At 44.2% G+C, this 15,708-nt stretch overlaps 1 protein-coding gene across 1 annotated transcript; it reads right to left on the bottom strand.

The window, feature by feature from the left end:
- Positions 1–3,516: 3,516 nt before the first annotated feature.
- On the bottom strand, positions 3,517–15,286 carry slc3a2b (solute carrier family 3 member 2b). The gene is made up of 8 exons (XM_004572179.2): positions 14,907–15,286; positions 10,827–11,017; positions 10,399–10,572; positions 10,094–10,191; positions 9,757–9,899; positions 8,809–9,124; positions 8,575–8,634; positions 3,517–4,523 (listed from the first exon to the last, which is right to left on the bottom strand). The coding sequence occupies exons 1-8, from the start codon at positions 15,215–15,217 to the stop codon at positions 4,173–4,175; spliced, it is 1,644 nt and encodes a 547-aa protein (XP_004572236.2). The 5' UTR covers positions 15,218–15,286; the 3' UTR covers positions 3,517–4,172.
- Between the last annotated feature and the right edge of the window lie 422 nt (positions 15,287–15,708).

The raw sequence follows: 15,708 nt of genomic DNA, 5'->3' as shown, positions 1-15,708 counted from the left end.
CCAACAGTCTCCTCCTTCAAACTAGGCCCTCACCAACAGTCTCCTCCTTCAAACTAGGACCTCACCAACAGTCTCCTCCTTCAAACTAGGCCCTCACCAACAGTCTCCTCCTTCAAACTAGGACCTCACCAACAGTCTCCTCCTTCAAACTAGGACCTCACCAACAGTCTCCTCCTTCAAACTAGGACCTCACCAACAGTCTCCTCCTTCAAACTAGGCCCTCACCAACAGTCTCCTCCTTCAAACTAGGACCTCACCAACAGTCTCCTCCTTCAAACTAGGACCTCACCAACAGCCTGCATCTTCAAACTAGGACCCCACCAAGAGTCTGCATCTTCAAACACGGACCTCACCAGCAGCCTGCATCTTCAAACTAGGACCTCACCAACAGCCTGCATCTTCAAACTGGGCCCTCACCAACAGCCTGCATCTTCAAACTAGGCCCTCACCAACAGTCTCCTCCTTTGAGCTACGACCTCACCAACAGTCTCCTCCTTCAAAATAGGACCTCACCAAAAGCCTGCATCTTCAAACTGGGCCCTCACCAACAGCCTGCATCTTCAAACTGGGCCCTCACCAACAGCCTGCATCTTCAAACTAGGCCCTCACCAACAGTCTCCTCCTTTGAGCTACGACCTCACCAACAGTCTCCTCCTTCAAAATAGGACCTCACCAACAGCCTGCATCTTCAAACTAGGCCCTCACCAACAGCCTGCATCTTCAAACTAGGCCCTCACCAACAGTCTCCTCCTTTGAGCTACGACCTCACCAACAGTCTCCTCCTTCAAAATAGGACCTCACCAAAAGCCTGCATCTTCAAACTGGGACTTCACCAAAAGCCTGCATCTTCAAACTAGGCCCTCACCAGCAGCCTGCATCTTCAAACTAGGACCTCACCAGTAGCCTGCATCTTCAAACTAGGCCCTCACTAACAGCCTGCATCTTCAAACTAGGCCCTCACCAGCAGCCTGCATCTTCAAACTAGGCCCTCACCAGTAGCCTGCATCTTCAAACTAGGCCCTCACCAGCAGCCTGCATCTTCAAACTAGGCCCTCACCAGTAGCCTGCATCTTCAAACTAGGACCTCACCAACAGCCTGCATCTTCAAACTAGGCCCTCACCAACAGCCTGCATCTTCAAACTAGGACCTCACCAACAGCCTGCATCTTCAAACTAGGACCTCACCAACAGCCTGCATCTTCAAACTAGGACCTCACCAGCAGCCTGCATCTTCAAACTAGGCCCTCACCAACAGTCTCCTCCTTTGAGCTAGGACCTCACCAACAGTCTCCTCCTTCAAACTAGGCCCTCACCAACAGTCTCCTCCTTCAAACTAGGACCTCACCAACAGTCTCCTCCTTCAAACTAGGACCTCACCAACAGCCTGCATCTTCAAACTAGGACCTCACCAACAGCCTGCATCTTCAAACTAGGACCTCACCAACAGCCTGCATCTTCAAACTAGGACCTCATCAACAGCCTGCATCTTCAAACTAGGACCTCATCAACAGCCTGCATCTTCAAACTAGGACCTCATCAACAGTCTCCTCCTTCAAACTAGGCCCTCACCAGCAGCCTGCATCTTCAAACTAGGCCCTCACCAACAGTCTACATCTTTAAAGTTGGACTTCACAGGATACCCTTCCATCTCTCTGCACAGTGGCACATTCTCTTCTACATAGTAAAATGTTAGTGTTCTCAGTTGCGCCGCCCAGTAGTACCATAGTGGGCTTGGGTATTTAAGCCCTCCTCTGTCGTAAGGCAGATAGAAGAGAGATAGGCGCAGCATGGGGCATCTGTTCTTCCATAAAAATTTGATGAAGAGTGTCCTCAGTTGAGAAAACAAATCGCTTGGTGGTGGCAGAGGCAAGTTTTGAAATAAATACAACAGTTTAGGGAGTATATTTATTTTAAGAGTATTTATTTTCCCCATTAATGACATTGGTAGAGCAGTCCATCTATCCAGAGAGTTTGAGACATCTTGAATAACTGAATTATAGTTGATTTCTATGATATCATTACGCAAAGGAACAATTTGGATGCCGAAATAGGTGAAGCTAATTATTAACAACCTTAAATTGAGTAACAACAGAGGTTGGGTTTTCCATATCTAATTGGTTTATTAACATAATTGATGTTTTAGACATATTGATCTTGTAACCAGAAATTTTACCAAACTCCTTAATCAATTCTAGCAGAGCCGGGATGGATTTGTTAATATTTTTAAGAAAAATAATTAAATCATCTGCATGAAAGGCTAAGCGATGTTCTGTCCTATTGTTACACCAGAAGTACTATCATGGGATCTCACTGTGATAGCCAAAGGCTCGATTGCCATAATGAACAACAGTGTGGACAAAACGTCCCCTTTTCTAAATCATCAATTTATTTTTATGCTTTTTGAGATATTATTGTTAGTCAAGTTTTGTGCATATGATTCCTTATAAAGTAATCTTATCCAATTACAAAAATTCTCTCCCAGACCAAAGCACCCCAGAGTCTCAAAGAAATAAGGCCATTCCACTCTGTCGAATGCTTTTTCAGCATCTCGTGACAGTAAAGCAGTGTCCTGAGCCCCTTTTGGTCATAAAGAAGCTTCAGAATCCTTCGGACGTTGTGGAATCCTTGTCTGTCCTGAATGAATCCATTCTGAACTCTCCCAATTATCTTAGGTAGTATTTCTTTGTTTCTCTTGGCTAAGATTTTACAAAGTATTTTCAAATCCGCATTAAGCAGACTGATGGGTCTCCAGTTTTCACATTTATTGTGTGGTTCGGGAGCAGAGCGACTAATGCTCCTCTCAGGGACTGCGGTATGGTGCCTTTTTGAAAGGACTCTAAACATTTTTAAAATTGGAGTCAACACTTTAAACACCTTGGCATTTAACCCATACTGAGTCTTGACATTTATTTTTTTCTTATTATTTTACTTGTTTCTGGTATGTGGAGTCTCCATATTGTTTCCATGAAAACCATTAATGAAAAGTAAGGTCTGTGTAATACAGATCCAGTTTTCAGAATGAGCAGTTTAGACTTTGTCCCGAATTCGAAAATGTTGAGCAATGAAACCAACCACGCCCCTTCATGCGTTTACAATAATTGTGATATATGTCAGTTACAGTAAATATTCATTTAGAAAGCAGACAGAAGTTCCTCCTTCTATCACATTCTTCCATATATGCCAATCTGTTTCACCCTCCAGAGGGTCCCTGAGGATTGACACTTTTCTTCACTCTTCTTCTGTCACCTGTTACTAGGCAAACTCAAATGCAATTAGAAGCTAAATGTGTCCCAGGCCTTTGGCCTAGAATGAATACTATCATGTATGTTTGTAAGCGTGCATGCTTAAACCTTCTGTTGCTCTCGGTCACTTACACCATGGATCCCCTGGACATCGCGCCAAGCTTAAGACCTTTAAATAGACCAAGCATCACTCTATATAAGCCTGCATGTGACTTTAATGGTTTAACTGGAGACGAGGAACTTAAAACTACAAAAACTGACAGACTCTCATGGATGCTGTGCTTTTCTTTCATTTTTATTTTTCATGTTTTCTTAGAATTCACAATACAGAAAGGAAAAGTGACGTGTCATATAAGACATAACCCAATACATCCAAGAAGAAGAAATGACATCATACAGCAGAGCACTCTGAAGCATTTGCTACTAACCAGTAAGCTTGACCTTGTTGAGACATGATTTAGGGAGGTCACTAAACTGAACACAATACCACATCTTTGCCCATAATTGGCCACATTTATTCTAACTGTTGCTGGTTAAGTAACACAGTTCTGAATCCGTTTGCAGTATCACAGGTGATGAGCACAGATCACTGAAGTATATTTCTGCATGTTTATTCTGGATGAATGTAAGACACCAGATTCTGGGAAGTGTCAAATATATAAGCATGCTTCAATATTAGCGTATTTGTTAGCAAGACATGTTAAAAACAGGCAACTACCAGGACATTTTACAAAGCCTTTTTGTTCAGCTTCTGAGAGCATTTATATTATTTTCACATGAAATTATATCATTAGTCGTTATCACTAAGTCACTGAATCTGAAATGATGTGTCGTATGTAATTAGACAACAATATTTCCCCTCACCTCACCATGATGTCAGTCTCTCTGAATCAGACTTTCATCAACATCTAATCTCTGCTAGTATCTTTTCTATCCCGTGTAGGGAAACTTGAGTAGCGCAGCTTCCCCGGGGCCAAGCCGCAGGTTTGTAAGATCCACGCTGCTGTCGGCAGGCATTGTGCTGCTGTTGGTGCTGAGAACAACCACAGCCGTCGGGGGCAGCACTGTGTGGCTCAGCTGCAGCACCGCTGACTCCTCTGCAGCCCAGTTGAAGGCGGCGAGGTAACGCTCGTTCTGATCCCACACCCGCAGGTAAGCCAGGGAGGAGGAGGAGTTAAAAAGGAGGATGAAGTCTCCAAACAGCAGGGAACGCTCTTTACCCCGCAGCTCACTCACAGTGCTGAAAAACCTGCGACAGGTCAGGCGCTCAGCCCGCTCCTCCTGCACAGAGAGAGCACACAATCACTATGTGATATTAACTGTTATCGGTAGGATGCTAGGTTACAATACTCCTGCTCGAACAACTACAGCCAATAACAGCAAACCTGCAGAGAAGGTGTTCATAATCACATCTGTGGTCACCATGACTACCATCTGCCATTGGTTTTGGCTATGACTTGTGAAGCCACAGTCATTTGGATGCCATGTTGTTGGGTTGTTTGAGTCACAGGTTATGATATTTAGCCTACATGATGTAGTGCTAAGTTATCATCTGATGCACACATGCACACAGATACAATACATATAGCACATTTAAAAAACCACAGGTATGCCAAAGTGCTTCACAGAACGAGTTAGAGCAATAATAAATACAAACACAAAATACAAATAAAATATACTAACAGGCGGGTGACATAACTAACCAATAATACACCAGGTGTAGTAGGCACAACCCGAAAGGCTGAAGGTTAAAACATTATAAATATTAATAAAGCTAGAAAGATAACTTACAGTACACCAGAAATGCGGGGGAAGCAAGGCTAAACAAATAAGTTTTTAATCGAGATTTAAAAGATTGAATTGAATCAGACACCTTGAGGGAGGTTATTCCAGAGGTAGGATGCGACAGCGGCGAATGCGCGGTCACCTCTGGTCTTGAGCCGAGATCTAGGTCGCACCAGGAGTATTTGGCCTGATCTAAGCGCTCTCCCAGGGGTATAACAGCTGAGGAGATCCGTAAGATAGCTGGGCGCGGTGCTATTTATGATTTTAAGTGAGCAATAAGATTTTAAAATCAATACGAAATTTAACAGGGAGCCAGTGCAGGTCAGAAAGAGCTGGAGTAATAGACTCAAACCTGCCAGTTCCAGTTAAGAAACGCGCAGCCGCATATTGAACGAGCTGCAGTTTGTGAACGAGGGCAGAATGGAGACCAGTGTAAAGGGAATTACAGTAATCTAACCTTAATGTAACAAAGGCATGGATACGTTTCTCCAGGTCCTTACGTGGTATGTAGGGCTTGGCCTTAGAGATTAGACGTAGTTGATTGAACTCGATTTAACTACGGAGGACACATGTTTGTCCAACTTGAAGGAACTGTCCCAGGGTCCTCACAGTGTCAGAAAGGGAGTCAGCAAAGGGCCCAAAAATACCAGTTAGTTCACCCCGAGAGGAGGGAGTATCAAAGACTACAATTTCAGTCTTCTTATCATTTAAAATGAGAGAATTGCTCAGTAGCCAGATTTTAACTTCATTCATACAATCAAAGAAGTGTTGCAACGACGATCCTCAGCTAGTTCAAAATAGATTTGAATGTCATCCACATAGAAGTGGAAAGAAATATTGTATTTATCAAAGATTTGGCCCAAGGGTAACAAGTATAAAGAGAACAGCATGGGACCCAGCACAGACCCCTGGGGGACACCAGAGGTAACAGGGGCAATGGAGGAGGCGTAGGTATCCATGGTGACAGAAAAGGGCCTTTCTGAGAGATTTAAACCAGCTAAGGGCACTGCCTGTGATGCCCACCAGATGCTCAAGCCTCATTAAAAGGACATTATGGTCCACCAAATCAAAAGCAGAGGACAAATCAAGCAAAATGAACACCACAGGGCGCCCTGAGTCAGCGATTGAGAGAAGATCATTAAAGACTCTCAGTAATGCAGTTTAAACCCCGACTGAAATTTTTGGTGGCCAGAGACTTAGAAGAGTAAGCCGGTCATAAGTTAGCAATGCAGAGCCACCTGAATGGCATATTAGCAGAAAGGTAAGAAGCAGCAGAGAGCAGTGGAGACGGCCTGCCGAACACACTGGCGCCATCTCAATGCCAAGACTCAATGACAAGATAGCATGAAACCAGAATTTCCCTTCTAGGATGGATGGATTCCCTGGATTCAATAAGACGTGACACTAAAGTCTAAAGACACCAGCGAAGTGGTTTCTGAGATCACAGGCGAGAGAGCTGAGCATCGTTTGTCCAGTTTTACTTCTGTCTGAAGCGAAGCCTCCTCTTTGAATGACTACTTATACAGTAACTAAATCAAACTTACCCCCAGTGATAAATGTTAATAAACTGTTTGTTTATGCAGGCTGAATGCACATTCAAACAGGGACCAAGCTTTAGTAGGTTATACTGATACTGTCACTACCACACCAGGTCGACTGTATTACCAGCATGTAATACTATACTATTATTCAAAGCACGCTCCACCCACACAATCAACTCAAATAACACACCTCTGCAGTCTGGTACTGAGAGTTTGTTTGTTTTATCCCTATTACAGTGGGGCAAAAAAGTATTTAGTCAGCCACCGATTGTGCAAGTTCCCCCACCTAAAATGATGACAGAGGTCAGTAATTTGCACCAGAGGTACACTTCAACTGTGAGAGACAGAATGTGAAAAATAAATCCATGAATCCACATGGTAGGATTTGTAAAGAATTTATTGGTAAATCAGGGTGGAAAATAAGTATTTGGTCAATAACAAAAATACAACTCAATACTTTGTAACATAACCTTTGTTGGCAATAACAGAGGTCAAACGTTTACTATAGGTCTTTACCAGGTTTGCACACACAGTAGCTGGTATTTTGGCCCATTCCTCCATGCAGATCTTCTCGAGAGCAGTGATGTTTTGGGGCTGTCGCCGAGCAACACGGACTTTCAACTCCCGCCACAGATTTTCTATGGGGTTGAGGTCTGGAGACTGGCTAGGCCACTCCAGGACTTTCAAATGCTTCTTACGGAGCCACTCCTTTGTTGCCCGGGCGGTGTGTTTTGGATCATTGTCATGTTGGAAGACCCAGCCTGGTTTCATCTTCAAAGTTCTCACTGATGGAAGGAGGTTTTGGCTCAAAATCTCACGATACATGGCCCCATTCATTCTGTCCTTAACACGGATCAGTCGTCCTGTCCCCTTGGCAGAAAAACAGCCCCATAGCATGATGTTTCCACCCCCATGCTTCACAGTAGGTATGGTGTTCTTGGGATGCAACTCAGTATTCTTCTTCCTCCAAACACGACGAGTTGAGTTTATACCAAAAAGTTCTACTTTGGTTTCATCTGACCACATGACATTCTCCCAATCCTCTGCTGTATCATCCATGTGCTCTCTGGCAAACTTCAGACGGGCCTGGACATGCACTGGCTTCAGCAGGAACACGTCTGGCACTGCGGGATTTGATTCCCTGCCGTTGTAGTGTGTTACTGATGGTGACCTTTGTTACTTTGGTCCCAGCTCTCTGCAGGTCATTCACCAGGTCCCCCCGTGTGGTTCTGGGATCTTTGCTCACCGTTCTCATGATCATTTTGACCCCACGGGATGAGATCTTGCGTGGAGCCCCAGATCGAGGGAGATTATCAGTGGTCTTGTATGTCTTCCATTTTCTGATGATTGCTCCCACAGTTGATTTTTTCACACCAAGCTGCTTGCCTATTGTAGATTCACTCTTCCCAGTCTGGTGCAGGTCTACAATACTTTTCCTGGTGTCCTTCGAAAGCTCTTTGGTCTTGGCCATGGCGGAGTTTGGAGTCTGACTGTTTGAGGCTGTGGACAGGTGTCTTTTATACAGATGATGAGTTCAAACAGGTGCCATTCATACAGGTAACGAGTGGGGGACAGAAAAGCTTCTTACAGAAGACGTTACAGGTCTGTGAGAGCCAGAGATTTTCCTTGTTTGAGGTGACCAAATACTTATTTTCCACCCTGATTTACAAATAAATTCTTTACAAATCCTACCATGTGGATTCATGGATTTTTTTTTCACATTCTGTCTCTCACAGTTGAAGTGTACCTCTGGTGCAAATTACTGACCTCTGTCATCATTTTAAGTGGGGGAACTTGCACAATCGGTGGCTGACTACTTTTTTGCCCCACTGTATATAACCTGTATTTATATATGTGTATGCATGGTATATTTATGCTCATGTCCTTACTCTCATTCCCCTTTATTTAGTATTTCAACTCTGTAACAACTTCTGTCGATGCTGTGCTACTGGAAACTGACTTTCCCACCCGAGGGATTAATGAGGTTTCATCTAATCTAATCTTACCTGCAGAGTCCCATTCAGCTCCTCATTGGAGTCCCAAAGCATCTTGGGAAACTTGGTGCCCTTTCGTGGAAATAATAAAATCTTAATATCACAACAAATACAAGTAATAGTACAATATGTATTCATATGTATTCATGCTTTGTGCTTCTCTGTAACTACAATGAGGCTAAAGCAAAGAACACGAGCTTATTAAAATACTGAAGTCCTGAGAGTTTACTGTACAGATGTCCTCACCTCGTCCATCAGACCTATCTCATCTCCGTAGCTGAAGATGGGCGTCCCGGGCAATGTCAGCAGCAGCAACTGATGCAGTTTAACTAGAGCTGGGCCCACCAGTGAAGCCATGTGACCCTCGAGCCGCCCCCCCAGATTCCAGGCGAGATTCATCTGACTCTGGGACGAATACAAGTGCTGGATAGAGCGAGCGAGCTCCGTGACATCCGTGTCACGTGAATGAAGGACCCGGGAGATCAGGAGGTCAACACCCGTGGAAGAGAGGAGGGTGGACACATCTTCAGCAGAGGAGCGGTCTGTGACGCCAATCAAGACTCTGAAAATCACATGCGCAGAAGGTTTACGTAATCCAGAGATTAACTGATGTTAATGCGGGACTTTCTCAGGTAGATCTAATAAACACAGACTAAAAATGATCTGGTCCTAAAGCAGAGCTATGTAGTTCTGGACACATGGCCTCAGTAGGGTCTCCCAGAGGAAGAGTGATTCAGAAAACCCCTGTGAAGGAGAAAGCAAGGTCCACCCTGGTGGGACAAGGTGACAGTCCCAGGCAGTAACAGCAGGGCAGAATACACAGCCTGTCAGCCACAGAAAAACTCTACTGTATGTAAATGTTCTGCAATATTTGAGTGAGAAAGTCCTCGAGCGTATTAACCAAAACAAAAGAGAACTTTTCTGGACCGTGGGGAACTTTCATGTGCAGGTGTTTGCCACATGAAGTGTTGGGCTGTTGCATCTGCTATGTTGGAATAACAACCCAGCGGCTTCGTAAAGTAAAGGGACACTTGCATAGTAAACACTTTTACAAACTTCAAATGTAATCTAAGTGACAAGACACAGACACACAGACGTGGGTAAAGCTGGAGGTTTCCTGCTGCTGCTGCCATCTCCTGCTTCATGAAATCTCTGCTAGTACTCGGTGACATCCAGGCGCACTGTTTTCCTCACCTGCTGTTGGGATGCTTGTCCGTCCTGTTCTGCACGATGGCTCGGATGTCGTTCCAAAGAGACGGCACCACTGTGGCCACGCGCTCCACCCCTGACAGCTGGATGCCATCCACGCCTTCGTCCAGCCAGAACACCAGAGCAGACTGAGGCACACGGACACACTCGTCACTTCTGTTACCCACCTGATGACTGCTTTTAATGAATAATAACTTAACTGGATTCAAATGATTTTAATGTTAATATTGGAAGCAACAATGACTTTACTGCCGCGCACTGAGATTTCTGGCACATTTAGCTGAACAGCAGTCAGCAGCATGTGTGTGACATCAGCACTCACCTTCAGTCTCTCTGCTACAATCGTCACACTGCTGTTGGAGAACCAGGGCCCGGACGAGCCCAGGTAGTTTGGAGTCAAATCCAGAACCACAAAAACACCTGCACAGGTGAGCAAATGTACTACAGTAAGTACATGTGTACTTTGGTGTCGTTCTTCATATACTTGAGTCGATCTCTTTGACTTTTTCAGAGCATTTTAGTGAAACATTCATTCTGGTCTGTAGTCAGCATGACTCCCACTGATATGGGACATAAAACGTGAAACATCATGAGACTGCTGCTTCTGTAGAAGGCTGTCTCCCTGACCCTTTTTATGAGCAGCCTGGACGAAACCCTTAAACTGGTCCAGGTTTCCAGCCTCGGGGGAAATCTCCTCAAAGCTCAGGTTCACAGCTTCATCCGGAGGCGCCACGTGGATCGGCCCGACCACCAGCCCTTTGACTTTCAGCTGAGCCAAACTGTTGACCTTTTGTTCCAGGCCTGAGGTGGAAACACACACAGTGAGGATGAGCAGTAGTTTACTGTTGTGATGGTTCTTTGTGGTGACTCTTTTATACTTCAGCAGCTGCTGACGTTGTGTTTGCCTGATTTTACATCTGACTGTAGAAAACACAGCAAACGGTCAGATAACTGAGCAGGGAGTTGCAGACAGAGCATGTTGCATGTTACACATTTAGTGGAGAATGATGCAAAGATGATATTTATGTGTGATCTCTATCTACGTTTGGACTCACCTTTCAGGTTGTGGGTGTCGGTGAAAGCCTGGATGTTTCCAATCTGGTACAGAGGCCCATCGTTCCACCAGTTGGTGTTGGGCAGATCTTTGCAGCGAGGGGCCTGCAGGATGATGAGGACGGCCCCCACCAGCATCCCCAACCAGCCGAGCCAGAACACCACCAGCAGCGCCCAGCGGGTCCTCACCCAGCTGAGAAACAGGAAAAGGCTGGATTATCAATGAGCCGAGGCTCTGCGTCCTGCAGGTACCCAAACGTGACTCTCTGGACGACTGAAGTGAATCTGGAAACGCACCACGGCTATGAATGCTGAAATGTTTGTGTTTCCTTTGTGACGCCTTCGACGATTTTCACGTCTTGGCCAAAAGACCCAGAACATGTAAAGGTCAAAGTGTTCAAATATGTGAAACAAATCTGCTAAAGCCCACGTCAGTTGATATTGTTGCCATGCAAAATTATCAGACAGCTGTGGGCACTGTTTCATCTCAGGGATGGGGGTGGCTGTAGCTCAGGTGGCAGAGCAGATCAGCCACCAACCAGAAGGGCGGTGGTTCGATCCCGGTGCTCGTGTCTGCATGCCAAATATCCTTGGGCAAGATACTAACCCCATGTTGCTCTCCGATGCATCCATCGGAGTGTGAATGTGTGTGAATGTTAGATACTTAAACTTAGAAGAAGTGCTTGTGTAAACGGGTGTGAATGAATTAGTTGTGTAGAGCGCTTTGAGTGCTCAGACAGTAGGAAAGCGCTATATAAGAACCAGTTTAGCCCAACAAATGCCTCGAACTCATTTTTCTGAACTTTTAACATTTAACCCTTTTAACTTCTTCCTAAGATTTGATCAAATGTCAAGAATACTACATTTAAAATAAAGTACTGTATTAACTACTGTGTTACATGTTTCATATTTTCACATTCTTACACCTCTTCTTGATTTCTCTTAACTTTTCTCCAAACCTGAGCTTTCCCTCTGCTGTCAGCCGAAGACAGAAATCTTTACGTTCTTTACACTCCGGTACTCCATCCTGTCTTTTGGTCAACGCCACTGTCTCCAAATATCATCTGACAGCTGGTCTCACTGCTGTCATCCCTGACACTATATGAATCAGAAAACAGAGGAGCATAGAGTGACACAGCACGAGTCAGACAGAAAAATCTCTGCAGTTTACTTTGCTTGTCACGGTTTGAGAGCCTGCACATTGTTGTTACAGAAAAACTAAAATGTTGTGCACTGAACTGAGATATTAAACCAGGATTATAATAATGGTGTTGCTATGGCAATGACATTGTGATACAACATTTTTATATTGCATAAAAATGTATAGAGGTATCATCATGTACAACAGCATCGGAGCATACTAATTAACACAGAAGAACTAAAGAACTGTGAAAGGTGAAAAAACGAAGCATTTCTCTGATATTTCCACAAATCTCGCGTCCTTTTTAGTACAATTAACTCCCTTCAGTCCATCTCCGAGTCTTTTTTGTGGTTTAACAGAATGCAACAATTAAACATCTTTGCTTTTGTTGCTGTCCTTGGTAGATTTGAACCTGCGTCCCTCCCTCCTCTTATTAAAACTGTAAGACAAGACAGGGACTGATTTTAACCCTCAGGAAAAATGTGTAGTCTCCATCTGGCTGTGTTTGCTTTGGTCGCTACCATATTGCTGCGGTCGCAGGGTCAATGGCAGTGATGGCCTACAGATGCTGGCAGCTACCACTCTGCTCTGAATCATACCTGTTATTAATCTGTCTCTCTTCCACAGCATGTCTTTATCCTTCTCTCACCCCAACCAATCACAGCAGATGGCCCCGCCCCTCCCTGAGCCTGGTTCTGCTGGAAGTTTCTTCCTGTTCAAAGGGAGTTTTTCCTTCCCACTGTCGCCAAAGTGCTTGTTCATAGGGGGCTGCTGCACGGAGGTACAGTTTTTACTCTGTTTCTGGTTTAGTATCATGCCAACCCTAGCATGTACAAAGCTCTGACTTGAACCCCACTGAAAATGACTAAAGTCTTTTCTTTGAAAGTAAAATCTCAGCCCACACAAATATATCAACAACAGTGATCACAAAACGGTGTATAACTGAACACAGTAGTGCAATTTTTAACCAGGTCTTCCCATTAACACCTGACCTGTCCAGAGGGTCAGTCAATGAGCTCGTCAATAGCTTCAATGCTAACATGTTAAATGTAATGGACACTATTGCTCCCATTAAGGTGAAGGTTATCTCTGGAAGGAAAAAGTCTTCATGGAGAAACTCCACACTGGTGAAAAATGAAAAAAGAGAGTGTAGGAAAGCTGAGCGCAGATGGAGAAAAACAAACCTCCAGGTTCATTATGACATCTATAAAGAGAAACTTCACAATTATAATTTACAACTGAGGAGTGCAAGGAGGTCCTACTTCTCTGACATCATCACTAAAAACAGCCATAATGCTCGGGTCTTATTTTCTACAGTTGACAGGCTAACAAACCCTCCTGTGTCAGTGGCAGCTGAACTTCATTCGACCATGGCCTGCAATGACTTTGCCAAATTCTTCACAGACAAAATCCAAAAAATTAGACAAGCAATTGGTACATCAACAGCAGATCCAGGATATGTACTGTGTCCACCAAAAAACTGTTTAAACACCATGAAACAGTTTCAACCTATTAACAGCAAAGACCTGGAGGACATCTTAGGTCAACTGAACTCCTCCTCCTGCTGTTTAGATGTCCTGCCAACAAGTTTTTTCAAAAAGGTCTCAAAGAGTTTAGAGTCAGACCTGTTACAGATCGTCAACTTTTCTTTATTATCAGGTGTGTTTCCAGAATCACTAAAAACTGGTGTAATCAAACCTATACTGAAAAAGGACAATCTTGACAAGACACAAATGAACAACTACAGGCCGATCTCAAATCTCCCGTTTTTAAGTAAGATCATTGAAAAAGCAGTTTCCCAACAGCTCAGTTACTTCTTAAAACAGAATAATTACTACGATGCCTTCCAGTCAGGTTTTAGACAGAACCACAGCACTGAAACCGCTCTGACCAAAGTGTTTAAGCCTCAGATCAGCTGAAACACTCAGTTTATTTAAATCCAGGTTGAAGACTCACCTGTTCTCAGCTGCACTTGAATAAAGCACCAAATCCACACTTTTCAGCTTAGATTTCAAAACTAACATTTTAACTACTGATTTTATCTGTTTGTTTGTTAATTAGTTAGTTAGTTAGTTTGCTTGTTTTAATCAATTTTAAATCATGCTTTTTATTTGTTCTAGTTTCTAATGTCTCTGTAAAGCACTTTGAATCACCTTGTTGTTGAATTGTGCTATACAAATAAACTTGCCTTGGCTAAAGTCGATGCTAGAAGATCATCAAATATGGAGGAGTTGAGAGATTAACCAAGGAAGGGTGGGCAACGGTCTGTGACTGCTCAGGCGACATGTGCAAATGACAGCAAGATATTCAGCTGACTGTTAGCATCAGGGGAGCTAATCGTTTTAGTTTCTGTGTGCAAAGCAAAAATAATCTAACTAGGTTTGGAGAGTAACATACGCTCTACTGAAGATGGCATCTTATTCAGGCTTATTTCCAAGAGACACTGCTCAACTGCATCTATTACAGCAGAAAAGCCTGCAGACCAGACTAATTCAAACATCTCATACACCAGCTGATTAAAAATATGAAAAAGAAGCAGTCCAGCAGTCGGCCTCCTTAGTTCCCAGATGTTTCTGGAGATGGGAATGGTCCATTTTTGAGATGTGCAGCTATTTGTAAGTATTGTGTTTTTATTTGAATGTGAGGTGGACTTCAAACGTGTTTTGGAATCTGGATTAAAAATCACGGTGTGAAAAACCGACATTATAATAAAAGCTGTTATCATTGCCAAACAGTGTTGAACTGTAGGCGATCTCAGCCTTCTTCACTTCCATCAAACCACCAACGTTTACCTGCGTATCCAAACACAGAGACAGGCTCAGCAGTACTGTACGCGTCACAGGTTTACATGAGATGCATGCTGGTGTCATGCAGAAATAAATAAATAAAAGGAACGACAGAGCCTCGCCCTGCAGGGGTGTGCACAGTGTGTCCTCCTCACCCCGGGGTGCCCGCCACCCTCATCAGCTCCTCCTTGTTCAGCCCAGTGAATTTCACCTCCTCCTCCTCGTCGGGGATCTTCAGCTTTACCAAGCCATTCTTCTCCGCCGTCGTCGGTGCCTCCTGCCCGCTGGCAGAGGGTGTGTCGGCGGCCTGGTCTCCTCCCGTCATCGGCTGCTTCTCCTGCTCCTCCTGGTCCAGATCTGCCTCGCTCACATCGGCCTCCGTGGCATCAGCATCCACCTGAGCGGGACCCGCCTCGTCCTTGTGCTCAGCATCCTTCATCTCTACGTTGGTCTCCTCCGTGTTCATGTCGGCCTAGTCCGGTTACTGATGGAAGAGCTGCAGACACGCTTCAGTCTGTGCGACGTTCACAGACAGTGGGACAGACGAACATCCAAACTGTCCCAATTATTTAAGTAAGTAAAAAGTAAGTAAAATTTATTTATATAGCACATTTCACAGATAAAAATCACAAAGTGCTTTACAGTAAGATCAGACATACAAGTTAAAATTAATTAAATTAGTTAAAAGCCCGTTTGTATAAAAATGTCTTCAGCTGCTTTTTAAAGGAGTCAGTAGAGTATTTGAACCAATACGTGTTTCATTGGCGTTCAGCTGTGCCAGCACACACTTTAAATGGTCTATTTAAAGTGACCCTCTGTAAGCCAACTGGGCCAGCTCACAGAAAGGTGAATATGGTGAATGGAGCGGCTATAATGTAGCGCATTTCTATTGTAGCCACTCAAAGCGCTGTAACACGACTCGTCCATGAAGCCCTTTTATTCTCTGCGTAGGTGCTT

Source organism: Maylandia zebra, unplaced genomic scaffold (genome assembly GCF_041146795.1).
Source record: "Maylandia zebra isolate NMK-2024a unplaced genomic scaffold, Mzebra_GT3a scaffold09, whole genome shotgun sequence".
NCBI lineage: Eukaryota > Metazoa > Chordata > Actinopteri > Cichliformes > Cichlidae > Maylandia > Maylandia zebra.
Note: the sequence above shows the minus strand (reverse complement) of the source record. Positions and strands in the feature narration are given on the sequence as shown.